The sequence below is a fragment of the Sminthopsis crassicaudata genome, chromosome 2, assembly GCF_048593235.1.
Source record: "Sminthopsis crassicaudata isolate SCR6 chromosome 2, ASM4859323v1, whole genome shotgun sequence".
Lineage (NCBI taxonomy): Eukaryota > Metazoa > Chordata > Mammalia > Dasyuromorphia > Dasyuridae > Sminthopsis > Sminthopsis crassicaudata.
Window position 1 is genome coordinate 633,665,908 of NC_133618.1, and position 19,207 is coordinate 633,685,114.

The following is a 19,207-nucleotide window of genomic DNA, read 5'->3' on the forward strand; positions in this document are numbered from 1 at the left end:
ATGGAAAAGATCTTTGAGCCTAGACCCTAGGATATCAGAACTAGAAGGAATGTTGGAACATAAAGTTTCAGAACTTGAAGGACCTCAGAAGCTAGAATATCAGCTCTAGAGAGGACCTTAAGACCTGGAACACAGAATCTCAGACCTGGAAGGGACCAGCTAAGCAAGTTAAGAACACATTGGGAGTAGGGCCTGTCTCCTGACCCCGCGTTCCACACTATGGCTCGACTATCCCTCTCCATGTAATCTTTTTAAGAACGTGTCTCAAGCACAAGTTTTCATTGACTTGCAGAGTAACTTGCCATGGAATGTGTTCTCCTTTCTTTGAGGGTCTGGATCCACGAGAGAGGCTGAGGCTCTGAGTCCCAAGCACAGAGGCCTCCGCACTCTCCAGCCTCCACCCAGGGCCATCCCTCCCTTTGTGTGTCCCGCCAAGGGCCCTCTGGGCACAGACGCTGGGGAGACCAAATTGCATGGTGGCTTTGTCAAGCAGATAATAACACCCCAGCACCCGGGCCACAGCTGCCCAGGGCACCTCCTCCAGAGCTCTAAATGGATTTAACCATAGGGGCCCAAGGGCAAGGATAACCCGGGCTCTGCTTTCCGGGGCCCTGCCCACGCTTCCCGCACAGACCCTCCAGTCTGACGCCCAAAATGGCTGCAGCCCAGCCTCAGAATCCCAGAGGCGGTCGGAGCTGGGGGAGAGCTTGGGGAGCCTGCAAGACCAGGTCTTGTCCTGGTTTGGACCAACAAGTTTGGAGAGCTCAGCCGGCTTGCTAGTGAGCGTCAGAGCGAGCTCCTGTTCTAACACCAAGCCTCTCACTGGGCCCTGTGGCTCTACCATCCATGGGGGCCCAGACTTAGAGTCCGGAGGGCCCGCGGAAGACATCATCTAAACCTCTCCTAAGACACAGAAGCAAATGGCTTGCCCAAAACCTGAACCCTGGGCCTCAGACTCTGAGCCCGGCCCTATCCTACACTGTCCTCCCTTTCGGCCGCTCTGTGATCCAGAGAGCTGGACTTGGGAGTCGGAAAGTGCCAAATTCAAATCTTGCCCCAAGCACTTACCAATAATTACTAACATTTACGAAGCACCCTCAGCTTTGCCATGGACTGACTATGTTGTCTCAGGACCTGTCCAGCTTGGCTCCAGAGGGTGCAAGTAAATGGGGTAAAGAAGCTGCCAGGAGACAGATTTAGGCTCAATATAAAAAGGAAGAAAGGTCCTGATAATTAAAGGGGAATAGCAACAGAATTGTTGTTCGTCCTTCACTTTTGACATCACGGGGTGGCATCTTGACTCAAGGGTGAATACGTTTAAGTGAGACACGGTCTGCCTCATTCTCTCTGCCAGAGTCATCCCAGTCCGGTGGCAGGACAAAAGTCCAGACTGGCAATGGCCCGGGACGCCACGGGCGAGCCTGGGAGTGTCTGACCGAGCCCGAAGCGCTCCCCCACGCTGCCTTCAGCCACCTTGGAACAAAGTGTTCCCATCCCTCCAGTCCTCCAGGGGAAGTCTTCACATGCTTAGGGTAGACTAAGCTCACACGCTTGGGGTACACGGGTCCCCCAACTCACAGCAATGGATTTAGGCTGCCTGGGGAGGAAGAATGTTCCTCCATCTGACCAACTTCCAGTGAAACCAGCATGACCACTTGTCAGCCCGTTGCCCAGAGGGATCCTGTTTACCCAGAAGGGCCCTGGGAAAGTCCATGAGAATATAAACATGGCGCATGTGGAGCCTCAGAGTGAGAGGGACTCCAAGCCCTCCAGTTGGAGACAAGCTTAGCGGGGGTCCTGGCCCCCTCCATTGCCCTCCCCTCGCCCCCATTCTGGCTAGTCCTGTGATCCTGTTCAAGGCCTTTGCCCCCTGGAACTTAATTAGGAGGCTGCACGAAGGGTCTCTCAGGCCCCTCTGAGCTCTGAGGCTCGGGGGACCTGAGAAACCCCGAGTCCCCCCTTCCTCCTGACCTGACCCGAACTCTGCCCCAGACTGCGCCGCCTCCAGCAGTACCCACATAAAACCTGCTGGCCGCCGAGCCCGCCCCTCTCAGAATGGTCTCTCTGTCTCTGGAGTTGTTTTAGAGACGCAGGGAACCCCAGGCCCTGCTAAAATCATTTTCTCCCCTTAAATTAAATATTTAGTGCCCTTTTAAAACGTGCTTTGTTTTTACAAGTATAATAAACTCCAGGTGCTCTGCAGTTAAAACTACCCATGTAGACGTCTCCCTGAGGCAATGGCCTTGGTCCTAGACTTGGCCATGAATGGGGGGGGGGGGGGGACTGAGGCTCCATCCCTGAGGAGGAGGGGCACCTCAGGGAGGGCTCAGGAGGAGCGGGTCACTCAGGAAAACAATATGTCACCACCCATTATGACGGCCCCTCCCTTCCACACCCTGCACACGACCCTTCCAAGGTCACTGAGCCAGTTCGAGGCAGAGCTGGGGCCAGCCCAAGGCTCAATTCCACAACAGCAAAAAGCAGCGTAAAAAAGCACCACCTCCGGAGGCAGAGGGCGTGGGCTCGCAGTGTTTACCAGCCGGGGACACTTCCCAGCACTCTCAGCCTCAGTTTCCTCCTCTGTAAAATGAGGAAATCAGCCTTGCTGGTCCTTACAGCTCTGCACTGGGGTTCTATGGCCCAGCTGTAGGGAGCGGTACAGTTTCCACGGAGTTACCCCAGAAAGAACTGTGGGAATACATGGTTTTCCCCACAATACAGATGGAGAGACTGAGGCTAGGAGAGGTGAAGTCACAGAGAATAAGGGACAGATGGAGGTAAGTGCTCCCTCTTTATGCTCTCCCACCACCCTCTGCGAATGCCAGATCCCCTCGCTGCACCCAGGTAGAGCCGAGAGTGAAAGGTCCCGGGGGGGGTCAGGAAGGAGTGTCCCCCCATGGCTTTCCCCTTCCCACAATCCTAATGCCAAGGGGGTAGCTGGGGAAGCCCAGGCCTGGGGAGTTCTTGTGAGTTGGGAGGCCCTGGTGGAGGGAAGCTGGCGTGGGATCCACCCAGAAGCAGGGGCATGTGTTACCAATTAGAGGAAGGCAGCAGAGGGGAGGGGACGAGCCGAGGGGCCCAGCCGTGCAGCCTCTGGGAAGCGCCCTCCGACTCAACACTTCCTGTACCCACCGCGGCCCACGCCAAATGGCCGGCTGACCTCCGGGCCCCTCCTCGGGCATCCGCTCCCCAAGGGCAGTCGTCGCCCACACAAGAACTGCCCAGACGGGGGCGCCGGTGCTGCTGCTGCCCCCAGGCCCAGGGCACCCGGGCAACATACAGGCTCACCCGCCCCGGCCAGCCAGGAGACCCTGAGCAAAGCCCTCCCCTCCAGGGCCCTCACTCTCTAGTGTGAGCACCCTCCCCGCCCGGCCCGGCCCCTACTGCAAGCAAGACTCCGTCCCTTCTGGGTGCGCAGGTTCCAAGCTCCCCGGCCTCTTACAGCTCGGACGGGCTACGCTCCGTTCCAACGTCCCCGTCCCAGGGCCCCGGACAGACCTTCCCCGATCTGTGTTCCCGGGTCCTGGTCCCAGGGCCCCAGCCAACTCGGACATTCTGTGATTCTGTGAATTCCGCCCTCGCGAGGCCCTTAGGACACCCAGACCACCAGGGGCCGGGAGTTGTCTGTCCATCCGAGGCCCTCCAGGCCACCCTCCCATTTGTGAACCTCCTAGACAGCAAGAGCACACTGTATCACGAATCACCTTGACTCCCAAGCCCCCCCACCGCCATCACTCAGAACCGTCCCTCCCTGCCCCCGGCGCCCCCCAAGCTCTCCTAAGTGCATGAAGAAGGCAGCTCCCAGCCTCCCAGCACCTGGTGGGCCATGCATAAAGAAACCCAGGGTTTTCTGGCAAAGGAGGGGGGGCAACCCCCTCCCTTGAGATTACAGCTCCAGTAAGAAGGCAGAGGTCCCTGTGCACCCTACATGACCTCTCCATCAATCAGCATTTATTAAGCACCTACTGTGTGCCAGGCACTGTGCTAAATGCCCTCCCAACCACCACAACTCTGGGAAGTGGGTACTACTTGTTACGCGCCCGTTTTATGACTGAGGAAACCAAAAAAGGTTAAAGTTCATGACCTCAGGGCCTGGCCAGAGTTACACAGCCACTAAGAATCAGGCTGGACTTGAATTTGCCTCTGGGCCCAGGGCACTAACCACTGAGCCGCCAGCTGTCCCTGAGGCTGTGACCTGTCCCCGATGACTCAGCTTAGAAGTACAGAGCAGGAGGCAAAGCCGGCCGCTCCTGACTGATTCTGTGGCTGGTCTTAGGGTGGGCTAGTGGGGAGTGGGCGTGGATCAGGCGGCTGAGGAACCCCGGTCCACCTGGGAGGAAGCTCGGGCCAGCAGCTGGGGAGCCCGGCTCGGGGTCTGGGGGCTTCCGGAGCCTGGAGGCCGCAATCCTCCAGACGTCTCGGGGCACTGTGGCCTCCAGGGGAGGAGGGTCCCCCAATGCCCTTGGCGCCTTCCCCTCCCAGGGCCAGGAGAGGTCTTTCCACAGCGAGAGCCGGAGAAAGCTCCGCCCCAGAGTTAGGAGGGGGAGGGACTGACCTCAGCTTTATTAAAAATCCTTAAGGGCAGACAGCGTATGAGGGTCTGAGTGTATGTGAGTGTGTGTGGGTAGGAAGCTGGGCGTCCCAGCCAGCAGGAGGGAACTCTGGGAAATCCCCACCCCATCCCCCAGCATTCCCAGGGGGCCCAGACTTGGCCACCCCCCCACACCCCAACACGACCCCTCTGCCGTAATCTCCCCGGGGCCGGTGGTGGTGGGAGAGACAGCATTCTAGAACACACCCCTTGGCAGCCAGAGCTGGGCCCCAAAATCTGGGCCCTCAGAGACACAGCAAAGGCAGGGCCAGCCTGTCCTCGCTCTGCCAGGTCCCTCCGAGGATCCCTAGGGAGCCTCTACAGGCAGCCCGGGCTGGGAAGCTCAGCGGGCACAACCCAGGGTAATGACCAATTCTCATTTGGCTTTTAAAGCACCCGAGGGAGCCCTCTTGTGGCAAACAGATGGGAAGACATGAGCGAGAGTGTCCTAGCAGGGATGCAGGGGACAGCATCTCCGCCAGTGGCTGGGGACGTCTGGATTTCCCCGTCTCCTGCAGTTTGGAGGCGAGGCAGAGGGTGGGCATCTACCCAGGGGCAGCTGGATGGCGCAGTGGGGAGCACCAGCCCTGGAGGCAGGAGGACCCGAGTCCAAATCCGGCCTCAGACATTAACACTTCCTGGCTGTGGGATCCTGGGCAAGTCACTTAGCCCCAATGGCCTCAGCAAAAAATCATCATCATCATCATCATCATCATCTACACAACTGTTTGAAATCCACAGAATCTGAAGATGGCTTCAGGGAGTTCCGACATGCGCCGAGGAACCTCCACTACCACAGACCCAACAAGTGGTGGGCGGAAGCCTCCCCCCTCGGGGAGCCCCTCGGACGGCCTTCCCGAGACCTCTCCCCCAAACCCAAGAGAAATTAGTCCCTTTGCAAACCCCACCCGTCTCCTCCCAGCCCGGCCCTCTGAAGCTGCACCAAACTGGGCGGACAGGCCCCACTCCGAGCCGCTCCACAAGCGTCCCCCAGAGCTCCCTCGGTCCTCCGCTTCCTTCTCAATCTGTGCCCCAGGCCTCCAGCTGCTTCCCGAGGAGGGCCCCTCGCCTCCCTGCACCTCCCCCCCTCGCCCAGCATGACCTCGGCCCCTCGGAACTCAGAACTACGGCTCTCTGGCCAACCCCCCCCATCTTGCTCTTCTGCAGTTGATTTTTTGGACCCAAACAAAGACCTGTATCTGACGCAGAGGAGCCCGGCCCCGGGGAACTTCATCTTATTTGATTCAGCCCACTTGCCCAGAAAGAGTTGCGGGCTGGATCCTCCAGGATCCCGAGAACAATCCTCCGGCTACCGCAGGCCCAGCTGCTGATCTGAGAGCCCGGGCCCAGGCTGAGCGCGCCTCGGGTCGCTGAGAGCCGACCTGCCCTGTGTCTTAGCTCGTACGTATGCCCCGTGCCATTCGGTGCCCGGCCCGAGGGGCAGGGAGGCTCACCTGGCGGTAGGTGCAGATGATGATCTCCCTCAGGTGGTAGTGCATCGGGGTCATGGTCTCGCTGACCATGTCCAGGGCCATGTCCACCTCCTTCTTTATCCGGTGCCCATCCGGCAGCAGCTGGACCACCTTCATCACCACCTGCATCAGAGGGAGAGAGAGAAGGGCAGAGGAGGCAACCCAGAAGTCCCTGACGGGCCGCCCCCTCCTCCGGGAGGGCCACCCCAGGCGGCTGCAAGGGTGGAAGGGGGCCATCGGTCACAACAGCTCCCACGGCTACTGCCCTGGGGAAGGTCTGCTTTATGCAAGCTCATGTGAGGCTACAGCAGCGATTGGGGCCGCCCTAGTGTGGTCAGGGAGCCTGAGCTTTCTGAGAAGACACGTCCTAGCTGCATGACCCTGGCCAAGTCACCGGTCCTGTCTGCCTCAGTTTCCCTCATCTGTACAATGAGGAAATGGCAACCACTTCAGTATCTCTGCCCCAAGGAGGTCACAAAGAGCCAGATGGGACTATGACATCTCCACAACAACAATCTTTGTGGAAAGAAACATTTGTGAAGCAGTGAACAACCATACCATTATTGTGTCCATTTAACAGATAAGAAAACTGATTCCCAGAGAAGATCTGTCCCAGGGGACCGACACAGAAAGAATCAGAGGCAGGACTGGAAGCTGGACCTTCTTGACCCAAAGTCTGGGTCTCTTCCACAACCCTCTGCCTCTCTTGGTTTATGTCTCATTTCTCTGCTAACTCCCGGATTCCCAAAGACGCTGAGCTGGTTTCTCTCGGGGTCTCCTGCTCAATCCTCCAGATCTTACGGAGCATTTCACACTGAATGCCCCCCACAAACATCTAAAGAGTGTCCAAGAGGCGTCGTTCCCTCTGACCCAGTCCTGCCCTCCAGCCTCATTCCACGGACTCCCTTTCGCTCACACCAGGGCGGCCAAACCGCACTTCTTCATGTTCCTTGTCTACAATATTCCGGCTCCCATCGCCACGCTTTTGCTTCGGCAGTGCCCCCCGCCTGGGATGTAGCTTCCCAGAATCCCCTCTGGGGCCATCTCCTTTGTGAGTGCCTTCTCCCCAAGGCCCCTCGGACTTACTTTATATAGGAATATGTGCCAATGCACGGATAGAAATATGCACAATCTGCACGTGGGAATATGTTTCCTTTCTACAGACACAAGGTCTTGCACTTCAATATTTTATTCATATCCTCGCACTCTGCATAGAAACTGGTCTAGAATTATATGCGTTTGTTTCTGTATATTATATACGGATGTAAAATATATATTTTGTATGTACTATATACTTCTGTATATAAATGCATAAAAAGTCATTTTGTTTCTATGTATTTACAAATGTCTGTGTATCGATATATTTATAATTATGCACATGTGTATATACATATTGATATATATGTATATGTGTGTGTACATTGATATGTTATACATACACACATATGTATGCCGGTGTGCACGGATGTATCTGGGTGTAAGAACACATTTATATATCCATCCCTCCAAATTTATACACATAAATACCCATATATGCACATACGTATACCTGCATTTTATATGTATAAATACGCGTGTATGTCTATACACACATAAATATACACCCTCTCACGCACTCACAATCACACATAAATATACACACACTCACACAATCACACACATAAATACACACACACTCACACAAATAAATACACACACACACACTCACAATCACACACATAAATACACACACACTCACACAAATAAATACACACACACATACACACACTCACAATCACACACATAAATACACACACACTCACAATCACACACATAAATACACACACACTCACACAATCACACAAATAAATACAAACACACATACACACACTCACAATCACACACATAAATACACACACACTCACAATCACACACATAAATACACACACACTCACACAATCACACACATAAATACACACACACACTCACAATCACACACATAAATACACACACACTCACACAATCACACACATAAATACACACACACTCACAATCACACACATAAATACACACACACATACACACACTCACAATCACACACATAAATACACACACACACTCACAATCACACACATAAATACACACACACATACACACACTCACAATCACACACATAAATACACACACTCACACACTCACACACTCACACCCCCGTTTCCTCCCTGTTAGAACGTGAGCTTCCCTCGGGCAGGGGCTGCTCTATCCCAGCTCTCTGCACCCAGAGGCCGCCAGGTTCCCGAAGGCCTCTCAGAAGGTCCGCGACCCTCCAGCTTAGTTCTAGTGACTCCGAACACTAAGGGAGGCATTGTGGGGCAGGGGGAAGCCCGCAGGCTTAGAGCCATGAAAACTTAGGTTCAAATCCTGACAAGGAGTGAATGAAAAAGCGTTTATGAAGCACCTCGTTGTCACTGAGTTGGTCAGCTGTGTCTGACTCTTGGTGTCCTTTGGGATTTTCTTGGCAAAGAGCCTTTCTCCAGCTCATTTTACAAATAGGGAAACTGAGGCAAATAGGATCGAATGTGTGTCTGAGGTCCAACTTGAACTCAGGAGGACGACTCTCCCCAGCCCCAGGCCCAGAGCTCCAGCCACTGAGCCACCCAGCTGCGCCTTCCTAAGCACTTTGGTTCCATGCCCCTGGGCAGCCCGCCGGGCTCTCTGCACTCTGGGAAGCAGCCTCCGGGAAGAAGGAAGCGACCATCGTGCCATCCTCTGCCCTGGCCCGACCTCTTGGTGCATCCCTGAAAGGTTTGGCCAGGAGCAGACTGGGGGGGGTCAGGACTGAGGGGGTCACTTAGACCCGAACATTCTTAAGGAAAAACCCCTCTAACAATAAGTGGCTGCCTGCCCCAAGGAGCCCCAACCTTGCCGAGCTTCAGCCAGATTTACCCAGAATTCTCTTCCCACTCCGAAGCCCCGGCGCTCTGGGCAGAGCCCCCCGGGGACCTCTCTCCCACCTCTCCCATCTCTGCTTTGTCCTCCCCTTCAAACGGAGGCTTCTTGAGGGGCCGCACTTTCTGCCTGTGATGCGCCCTCAGCCCAGTGGGGGTGCACGGGAGGGGCTCCTCGGGGGGCTCAGGGCAAGGATGGGGGCCCCTCACCTCAAACTCTCCCTTGGTGTACTTGGCATCCGGCACGCTCACGATCTCCTCCTCGCCCATCTCGGGGAAGGCCTGTGGGGGCAGAGCAGAGCGTGGGGCTGGGGCCGGCTTTCCCCGCTCATCAGGACCCCCGCTCTCAGTCCAAGGCCAGACCCCCTGGAAGTGTCACAAGCAGCCCTTGAACCCCGGACACTGTCCGGCACACTCACTGCTCCTCTGGCCGGGGGCCTTATCGCATCAGTGCTGAATGACCTTGGGGTCATTGATTCTCCCTGAGTCAGCCAGTCTTCCCAACACTCTCCTCCCACCCCCTAATGACTAATGACACCCAGTGGTCCTCCCACTCCCTAGTAGTCCTCCCCGCTCCCCAGTGGTCCTCCCTGACCCCCACCTCCGCCCATGCTAGGGATTCAGGCGGCTAAGGGAGACGGCGCCTGCCCCCCAGTGCCCCCCATGAGGCGGTACCCACGGTAATGTGCCACAGGGTGAGGACGGCCACCACCATGGCCGTCGTGGTCCGGCCCTGGCCACTCAGGCAGCTGAACACGAAGCTGGTGCTGGGGTCCTTGGCCAGTGCCTCCCTCACCGCCTGCAGGAGCCACTCAAAGTCCTGGGGAGCAGACGGACACAGAGGCTGGGGGCGGGGCGGGGGGGCCCTGAACACACAGGCCCCGGCCTCCTCACACACCCCGTGTACACACACACACACACACACACACACACACACACACACACACACCCCATGTACACACACACACACACACCCCGTGTACACACACACACACACACACACACACCCCGTGTACACACACACCCACACACACCCCGTGTACATACACACACCCCGTGTACATACACACACACACACACACCGTGTACACACACACACACACCCCGTGTACACACACACACACACACACCCCCCGTGTACACACACACACACACCCCGTGTACACACACACACACACACCCCGTGTACACACACACACACACCCCGTGTACACACACACACACACACACACACACACACAAACACACACACACCCCGTGTACACACACACACACCCCGTGTACACACACACACACACACACAAACACACACACACCCCATGTACACACACACTCACACACACCGTGTACACACACACACACACAAACACACACACCCCGTGTACACACACACACACCCCGTGTACACACACACTCACACACACCGTGTACACACACACACACAAACACACACACCCCGTGTACACACACACACACCCTGTGTACACACACACACACACACCGTGTACACACACACTCACACACACCGTGTACACACACACACACACACCCCATGTACACACACACTCACACACACCGTGTACACACACACACACAAACACACACACCCCGTGTACACACACACACACACACCGTGTACACACATACACACACACACCCCGTGTACACACACACACAAACACACACACCCCGTGTACACACACACACACCCCGTGTACACACACACTCACACACACTGTGTACACACACACACACACAAACACACACACCCCGTGTACACACACACACACCCTGTGTACACACACACACACCGTGTACACACACACTCACACACACCGTGTACACACACACACACCCCGTGTACACACACACTCACACACACCGTGTACACACACACACACACACTCACACACACCGTGTACACACACACACACAAACACACACACCCCGTGTACACACACACACACCGTGTACACACATACACACACACCCCGTGTACACACACACACACACCGTGTACACACACACCCCGTGTACACACACACACACCCCGTGTACACACACACACACCCTGTGTACACACACACACACACACACACACAAACACACACACACCCCATGTACACACACACACACACACCGTGTACACACACACACACACAAACACACACACCCCGTGTACACACACACACACACCCCGTGTACACACACACTCACACACACAAACACACACACACCCCATGTACACACACACTCACACACACCGTGTACACACACACACACACAAACACACACACCCCGTGTACACACACACACACCCCGTGTACACACACACTCACACACACCGTGTACACACACACACACACAAACACACACACCCCGTGTACACACACACACACCCCGTGTACACACACACTCACACACACCGTGTACACACACACACACACCCCGTGTACACACACACTCACACACACCGTGTACACACACACACACTCACACACACCGTGTACACACACACACACACACACACACACCCCGTGTACACACACACACACCGTGTACACACATACACACACACACCCCGTGTACACACACACACACCCCGTGTACACACACACACACACACACACCGTGTACACACACACACACACACACACACACACACACACACACGCAACACGAGTGCAACAAACACTGGCGGCACAGCTGGCGGCCCGGCCCCGCCCCCAGCCTGCACCTTGGCCAGCGCGGGCCCAGGGTTCCTGCCCCCCACCCACAGACCGGGTGCTCCCCCCGTGCGGCCTCTGTACTTCCTGCACCTTTCTGTCACTCCCCTGCCCCTTGCTGCCCCCCCCAGGGTTTCCCGGGCAGAGAGCCCATTTGCCATTTTCTTCTCCTGCTCATTTTAGGAAAACTGAGGAAACTGAGGCTAAAAAAGTCTCGGAGTGAGGAGACTCAGCCCGGTCCCTCAGCCGCTGGGGTCTGAGGCTGGATTCTCACTCAGAGCCCCTGACCCTGCCCCACAAGCCCCCATGAATCGGGGTGCCTTTTCCATGACATTCACTCGGGGCTGTATTGTTAGAAAGTTCCCCTAAACAGGGAGCTCTGGGGTGTGTGAGGAGGAGGGACCCCCCCATGTACCACACAGGGTGTCGCACACCTCCAGCCAAAGGTAGCCCGGGAACTCAGCCAGGCAGGGGCCCGGCCCCCTCCCAGGCCACACGGCCAGCCTCAGGCTCAGACCCCAGACTATCGGGACGCCGGGTGTCCAGGAGGTGGCAGCAGACACCCAGCGAAGAGCCAGCCCCCTCCTCCCCGCAGCACTGGGGCCTGAGCTCCACTTTCACCAGGAGAGGGGAGTACCTGCCCGCTCTTTCCTGTGTTCCTGGGGGGCGTCCCGAGCTCCGGGAGAAGAGAGCCCCTACTACAGCCCCGGGGTGCCTGCATGCCAGAGGCGGGGGGTCCGCATCCCCTGCACACAGGCCGGGGGCTGACCCTCAGCGCCCCCTCCCACCCCACCCCACAGGTCTGGAGGGGGGGAGGGCCAGCTGCCGACCGTGCTGGGAAAGGTTCAACAGTGGGCTGGGGGGGGGACACGTCTGATGCACTGCAAAATCAGCAAGGCCTCCCAGAGTTGGTTTGGGCCGGCTCCAACACATTCCCACTTCTGTCCACGCAGCCCCCGACCCCACAGCCACCATTTCCCATCTGCCCCCGAGGCATCGAGGTGACAGAGTGGCCAGAGTGCCGGACTGAAGTCCCATCTTTCTGAGTCTAAGTCTAGCCTCAGACTGTCTGCCTCAGTTTCCTCGTCTGTAAAACGAGCTGCAGAGGGAAATGGCGTCTGTTGAGGAAACCCAAAGGGGCTCCCAGAGCATCAGACGGGGCCAAAACGACGGACAGGAAGTAGCGGAGCCCGACTCCCGCTCCTCGCCCATAGCCCAGCGGACCCTGCCCACCCCCCGGCCCCGCTCACCCGCTCCCTCGGGGCACAGAAGTCCGGGATGGGGAGGCGCTGATAGGAGAGGTCCCGGTTCTGGCTGACGATGTCCTGCATGGTCAGGCACTTCTGGATCGGCTTCTGCTGGTCCCGGTCCGGGTGCAACTCGATCCGCTTGGGGGAAGCCAGCACGCGGGCCTTCAGCTGGGACTCCAATTTCTGGGGAAAGGAGGGAGCCTGAGAGGGCCGCTGGGCAGCCGGGGTTACAGGGTCCTGAGGGGATTCGATGTGAAAGGGGACCTTTTTTTACAGATGGGGAAACAGAGGCAGCTGAGGCTTGGGGTCACTTGTAAAACGGGGTCCAGAAGCCCCTCTTGCTGTGCTAGGATCCGACCCAGGACTCAGCCTGCTGTTTCTCCAGCACCCTCCAGGCCTCGGGGCGGATGAAGGACCCGACTGGCGAGGGCTCGCGGCGCTCACCTCCAGCTGCTCAGGGGGGAGCGCGGCGGGGCCGGGCACGGGCTCCAGCAGGTTGCCCCGCTCCCGCAGGGTGTAGGTCTGCCCGTCGCACTCCACGACCGCCTCCTCCCGAAGGTTGATCCAGCTCACCCGCCCGTGCTTCCTCTTGGAGTCCGTCAGGTAGGCCAGGACACTCCCCACGGCCTGGAGAGGGAGGAGAGGGCGGTGGGCAGGTCCCTCCGGGGCGCCCCATCAGCCACCCACGGGGGAGCCCCTCCTCCCAGGCCCGACCGGTCACCTTGGCATTAGGCTGGGCCATGCCATAGACGGGCATCTTGGCCACCCTCCGGAAGTTGGCCACGTTCATCTCACGGGCAGTGCTGAGCACGTCGGGGGAGAAGGGCTCGTCCGCCACCTGAAAGGGAACAAGCTCAGGGGAGTTCTGTGCCCATTGCACAGATGACAAATGGCGGGGCCCAGAGGTGGCCCAAATGGGGCTGTGGGCAGCTCCAGAACCCCTGTCCTGGGTCTGAGGCTTTTCCCCTGGCTCCCGCCGGCTGCCAGCCATAAGGAACTGTCTGCAGATGAGCAAACTGAGGGCCAGCAAGGTCAAGTCCAGGGTCACACAGGTGGCTCCAGGGATAAGCAGAAAATGGGACAGGAGGAGCACCAAGGGAGAAGCAGGAAACTCTAAGGGAGGACCAGGGACGAGGGCAGAGAAGGTGTCTCACCAGCACCCACGCTTCCTTGGCAGGCGGCTCCCCGAGGACCGCGGGCTCCTTCGTGCTCACTTTCAGCTGCAGCCGGTACAGCTCCGGGTGCCCACACATCCAGCGGCTGAAACTGAGGGCAAAAGCCAGGGGGTACTGGCGGCCGAGACAGAGACCCCGCGTTCAGGGGTGAGCTATTGGGCACCCGGCCCAGCCGGACCCACGCCACCCGGGACCCTCGGGCGGCTCCTGCCCCAGCCCTACGACACATCAGGGCAGAGGGAGGACTCCTGCCTCAACCTTCTCAGGGTAGGAAACCGAGGCCTGGAACAGGAGACCAGGAGCCCGTCTGAGGCCACGCGGTGCCCTTCTGCTCCCGCTCGCCCCCCGGACCAGGGCTCCATTCCCACCCTATGGCAGATTGCCAACAGACTCCCCACTTCCAGCCCCCAGCAAGGTGCCCCACACCCCAGAGGGGCCAGCAGGGAGGCTGCGGGCAAATAGAGAAGGGTGTGGGGCAGATCTCGGGCCTGTCCTCGGCCAAGTCCCGGACCTAGCCAGAGCACAGAGGAGGGAAGGTGGGGAGGGAGCCGGGATGCTACAGCTAGCGCCTCTTCCCCAGCCACCCACACTGTCTGTGGCCCACCCAGGGGGAAGGCCGCCTTGTCGCCCTGTCCGGCCGGCAGTCACCTCAGCTCTCTGCCCCCACCCCCGGACCCTCCCAGAGCTGAGACAAAGCACGTGGGGACCCTAAAACAGGTCTGCAAAGAGCAGGCTGCTCCCCAAAGAGCATCTCACACCTGGGCCACAGCCCACCCTGCCTAGCCCTAGTCCTAGCTCTGCCCCGTCTCCATTCACACAAACACAGGCAAAGGAGCCCAGACCAATACTGAAGGTCATCCAGCCGCCTGAAGGAGGCCTTTCCTGGGCGCCCCCACCAGAAGCACCCTCCCCTCCAAGGCTACTGGGGATAAGTTCCGGGCGTCTGCCCAGTACATTCATATCGGTTCCTCCATCTGAACGTAAGCTCCCTCGGAGACTGAATGTAAATCGACACATTCTACGTTCCTTTGCTTTTCTTTATTCTTATGTTTTTTCTCTCGGGTTTTTCCTTTTTGTTCTGATTTTTCTCTCCCGACATGATTCATAAAGAAATGAGTATTTTAAAAATTACTGGCCATGTATAACCAGAAAAAAATAAATAAATAAAAAGGGGGAAAGAGAATCTAAATTCCCCGAGGGCAAGGAATATCTCTGCTTTTCCCTTCTGCTCACACATAGCTAAGTACTTCTGAGATGCTTTGGATTGATTTTGGCCAAATTGGCTCATTTTGCAAATAAGGAAAACTGAGGCTCACTCCCATTTTCTCCTCAGGTCCCGCCACAGGCTCCAGAGCCAAGCAGAAGCAGAGCCGGGCCCCCCACGAGCACACTCCCTCACCCCCCCCTCCCAGCTGTTCTCCCTCAGGTCCCGCCACAGGCTCCAGAGCCAAGCAGAAGCAGAGCCAGGCCCCAAAGCGCTGGCTCCAAAGGCTGGCTCACCTGCTCATGCAGGTAGTAGTTGAAGGCAATCAGGTAGAAGTAGCGTTCCAAGCTCTGCAGAGTCTTCTGCTGCTGGGGTTCTGGACCGCCATTTCCCTGGAGGGGAGGAGAACTAAAGGGAATTAAGTGGCAGTCACGGGATGCTCGAGTATCAGCCCTGAAGGAGCTCTTAGAACAAAGAACATCAGGGCTGGGAAGAGTCTTAGAACAGAACACAGAGCTGGAAGGGAACTTAGAACACAGCTGGAAGGGAATTAAAAACACACTGTCAAAAGTGAGAGGTACCTTAGAACACAGAGCTGGGAGGGAACTCAGAACACAGAATATCAGAGGTGAGAGGTACCTTAGAACACAGAGCTGGGAGGGAACGTAGAACACAGAATATCAGAGGTGAGCGGTACCTTAGAACACAGAGCTGGGAGGGAACTCAGAACACAGAATATCAGAGGTGAGAGGTACCTTAGAACACAGAGCTGGGAGGGAACGTAGAACACAGAATATCAGAGGTGAGCGGTACCTTAGAACACAGAGCTGGGAGGGAACTCAGAACACAGAATATCAGAGATGAGCGGTACCTTAGAACACAGAGCTGGGAGGGAACTCAGAACACAGAATATCAGAGATGAGCGGTACCTTAGAACACAGAGCTGGGAGAGAACTCAGAACACAGAATATCAGAGATGAGCGGTACCTTAGAACACAGAGTTGGGAGGGAACTCAGAACACAGAACATCAGAGGTGAGCGGTACCTTAGAACACAGAGCTGGGAGGGAACTCAGAACACAGAATATCAGAGATGAGCGGTACCTTAGAACACAGAGCTGGGAGAGAACTCAGAACACAGAATATCAGAGATGAGCGGTACCTTAGAACACAGAGTTGGGAGGGAACTCAGAACACAGAACATCAGAGGTGAGCGGTACCTTAGAACACAGAGCTGGGAGGGAACTCAGAACACAGAACATCAGAGGTGAGCGGTACCTTAGAACACAGAGCTGGGAGGGAACTTAGAACACAGCTGGAAGGGAATTAAAAACACACTGTCAAAAGTGAGAGGTACCTTAGAACACAAAGCTGGGAGGGAACTCAGAACACAGAATATCAGAGGTGAGAGGTACCTTAGAACACAGAGCTGGGAGGGAACGTAGAACACAGAATATCAGAGGTCAGCGGTACCTTAGAACACAGAGTTGGGAGGGAACTCAGAACACAACTGGAAGGGAATTAAAAACACACTGTCAAAAGTGAGAGGTACCTTAGAACACAGAGCTGGGAGGGAACTCAGAACACAGAATATCAGAGGCGAGCGGTACCTTAGAACACAGAGGTGGGAGGGAACGTAGAACACAGAATATCAGAGGCGAGCGGTAGCTTAGAACACAGAGCTGGGAGGGAACTTAGAACACAGAGGTGGGAGGGAACGTAGAACACAGAATATCAGAGGCGAGCGGTAGCTTAGAACACAGAGCTGGGAGGGAACTTAGAACACAGAGGTGGGAGGGAACGTAGAACACAGAATATCAGAGGCGAGCAGTATCTTAGAACACAGAGGTGGGAGGGAACGTAGAACACAGAATATCAGAGGTGAGCGGTACCTTAGAACACAGAGCTGGGAGGGAGTTCCAAAGGTGAGAGGGACTTTAGAATACAGATTATCAGACTGGAGAAAGCTTAGAACACCGAGCATCAGTGCTGGAAGACGGAGGAAGTGGGATTTCTTTAAATCTACTTTGTAGATGTACTTTTAGTGAGCCTCCCTCCAGCTACAAGTGCAGTCCACTCACCCTCCCCACTCTTTCTCTGAAAGCAAAGTGGAGACGAGGGAGAGGAGGGGGGAAAACAGGGGATTTCCTATTGGACGGCCTGAATTCACATCTCTGCTCTGCAGTGACAGCCTGTCTGACGGACAGAACGTTCCCTAAGGGATCCTCCAATGATCAGAAATGAAAACTAAGAGAAATCTGGAGAAACAAAGGCAGAACTCTAGAAAGTGATGCAAGAAGGCAGAAAAACAGGACCAAGCTGGTGACAGACTCCGAGGTCCTTCCGGCCCAAGAGCCCCCACTGGGAAGCAGCTGCGGCTTCGCATAAACACGGGCTGGTGAGAGGGCCGGAACGGGCGGGCGGGCGAGCAGCAAGACAGGGGCCTGGGATCCCTCCAGGAAGGGCCTGGACTTTAACACGGAGCAGCAGGGCCGGCCGCCGGCCCGCTGAGACACCTTCTTCTATCCTGTTTATGTCAGGAGGCCAGAAGGCCCAGGCAGAAAAATAAACTTCCCCTCCTCCTTTCCTGTCCTGTTCCCATCCTTCCTCCAGGGCTGCGAGCCTTCACCCTGTCGGAAGAGCGACGGGCGGGGGACGGAGGGGCCCGGACAAACCAGGCCGCTCCCCGCACCCTCCGGGCAGAAGCCTCAGGCCAGGGAGACACAGGGAGCTTTCTTCCTGTGTCTGAGCCGCCAAGTGGGAGGCCCGACCTCGGGGCCTCTAGGCCTGGGACCCAGCTCTGTGGTCCCGGAGTCCGGGGCCCTGCCAGGCCATCTGACCCTCCCGAGGCCCGGGGTTAGCCCAGTGTCTGAGGCCCCAAGTTCAGGCCGAGCCTTCTCTCCTCCACCTCAGAGAAGGAGTCGGCCTCAGCCCGGAGAAGCCGGAGCCATGATGGTCTGCGCCAGGAGGGCCCAGCCCGGGACGTCCGAGGGAGGAACGCCCCAAGGGGAGCACGGAACGCCAGAGCCCGCAGGAGCCTGAGACCCCCAAGCCAGCCCCGCGACCAGGCGCAGGATGTGGGCGCACGGTCAGCGTCTCCTCACCCGGGGCACCACGGGGATGTCTCAGCGCGGGAGAGCCGGGGACGGTCCAGACCCAGCCCAGCCGTGACCCAGGGCCGCAAAGCCCGAGGGCCCGCGGGGGGGAGGGGGGCCACACTGCTGACGGCCCCCGGCCTTTCTGAGGAGAAAGCTGCCCTCACCTGTGGCTGGTCCCGGCCCGGCCCTTCCAGCTTCTCAAAGAGCGCCTCCTTCAGGTCATGCAGCTCAGAGCAGGCTGCTATGCTGTGGTCCACCTGAGGGGGGGGGAGCAGAGGGGGGCGTTGGGGTAGAGAGACAGTCATGAGGGGGAGGGGAGGGGGAAAACCCAGCACCACAGAGAGAGGGGAGGGCCTTGCCCACCTCCCCCGGCCCCCTCCCATCCCCCAGGACCCCCTCACCTCCTCCACAATCTGCCTCCCCTTGGGGACCATGCAGATGAAGCTCTGTACCAGCTCCGAGTGCTCCGGGGGCCGGGCGTCAGGGTGGGAGGGGGCTGCCCTGCGGGGGAGGGGAGAGACAAGGAGACAGATACAGCCTCGCTCCCGCTGGCCCTGCCCAAGCAAGGGAGGGAGGGAAGAAGCCTGAGCCCTCCTCCGCCCCCACAGGCAATACCAGGGCAAGGGGCACACGGGCCCAAGCTGGAAAAGCTCCTCCCCAGCAGGCAGCCCCCCACTCAAAGAAATACCAGGGGGTGCCCCAGGCAGAGCTTCAATAGGACTTCAGAGCTGTCTAGTCAGAGCACAGGTTGTACTGTCTCTCTCT

General features: G+C 57.4%; 1 protein-coding gene across 1 annotated transcript in view; it reads right to left on the minus strand.

Moving 5' to 3' along the window:
* The window catches only part of PALD1 (phosphatase domain containing paladin 1), an 83,825-nt gene that overhangs the window by 22,190 nt on the left and 42,428 nt on the right, over positions 1-19,207 (minus strand). The window contains exons 9-18 of the mRNA XM_074296529.1: positions 18,844-18,943; positions 18,607-18,699; positions 15,642-15,737; positions 14,121-14,255; positions 13,688-13,804; positions 13,411-13,593; positions 12,967-13,149; positions 9,670-9,810; positions 9,201-9,272; positions 6,046-6,186 (exon numbers count right to left, since the gene is read on the minus strand). Of these exons, the coding sequence (XP_074152630.1) occupies positions 6,046-6,186; positions 9,201-9,272; positions 9,670-9,810; positions 12,967-13,149; positions 13,411-13,593; positions 13,688-13,804; positions 14,121-14,255; positions 15,642-15,737; positions 18,607-18,699; positions 18,844-18,943 (1,261 nt within the window). The remainder of the gene's footprint in view (positions 1-6,045; positions 6,187-9,200; positions 9,273-9,669; positions 9,811-12,966; positions 13,150-13,410; positions 13,594-13,687; positions 13,805-14,120; positions 14,256-15,641; positions 15,738-18,606; positions 18,700-18,843; positions 18,944-19,207) is intronic.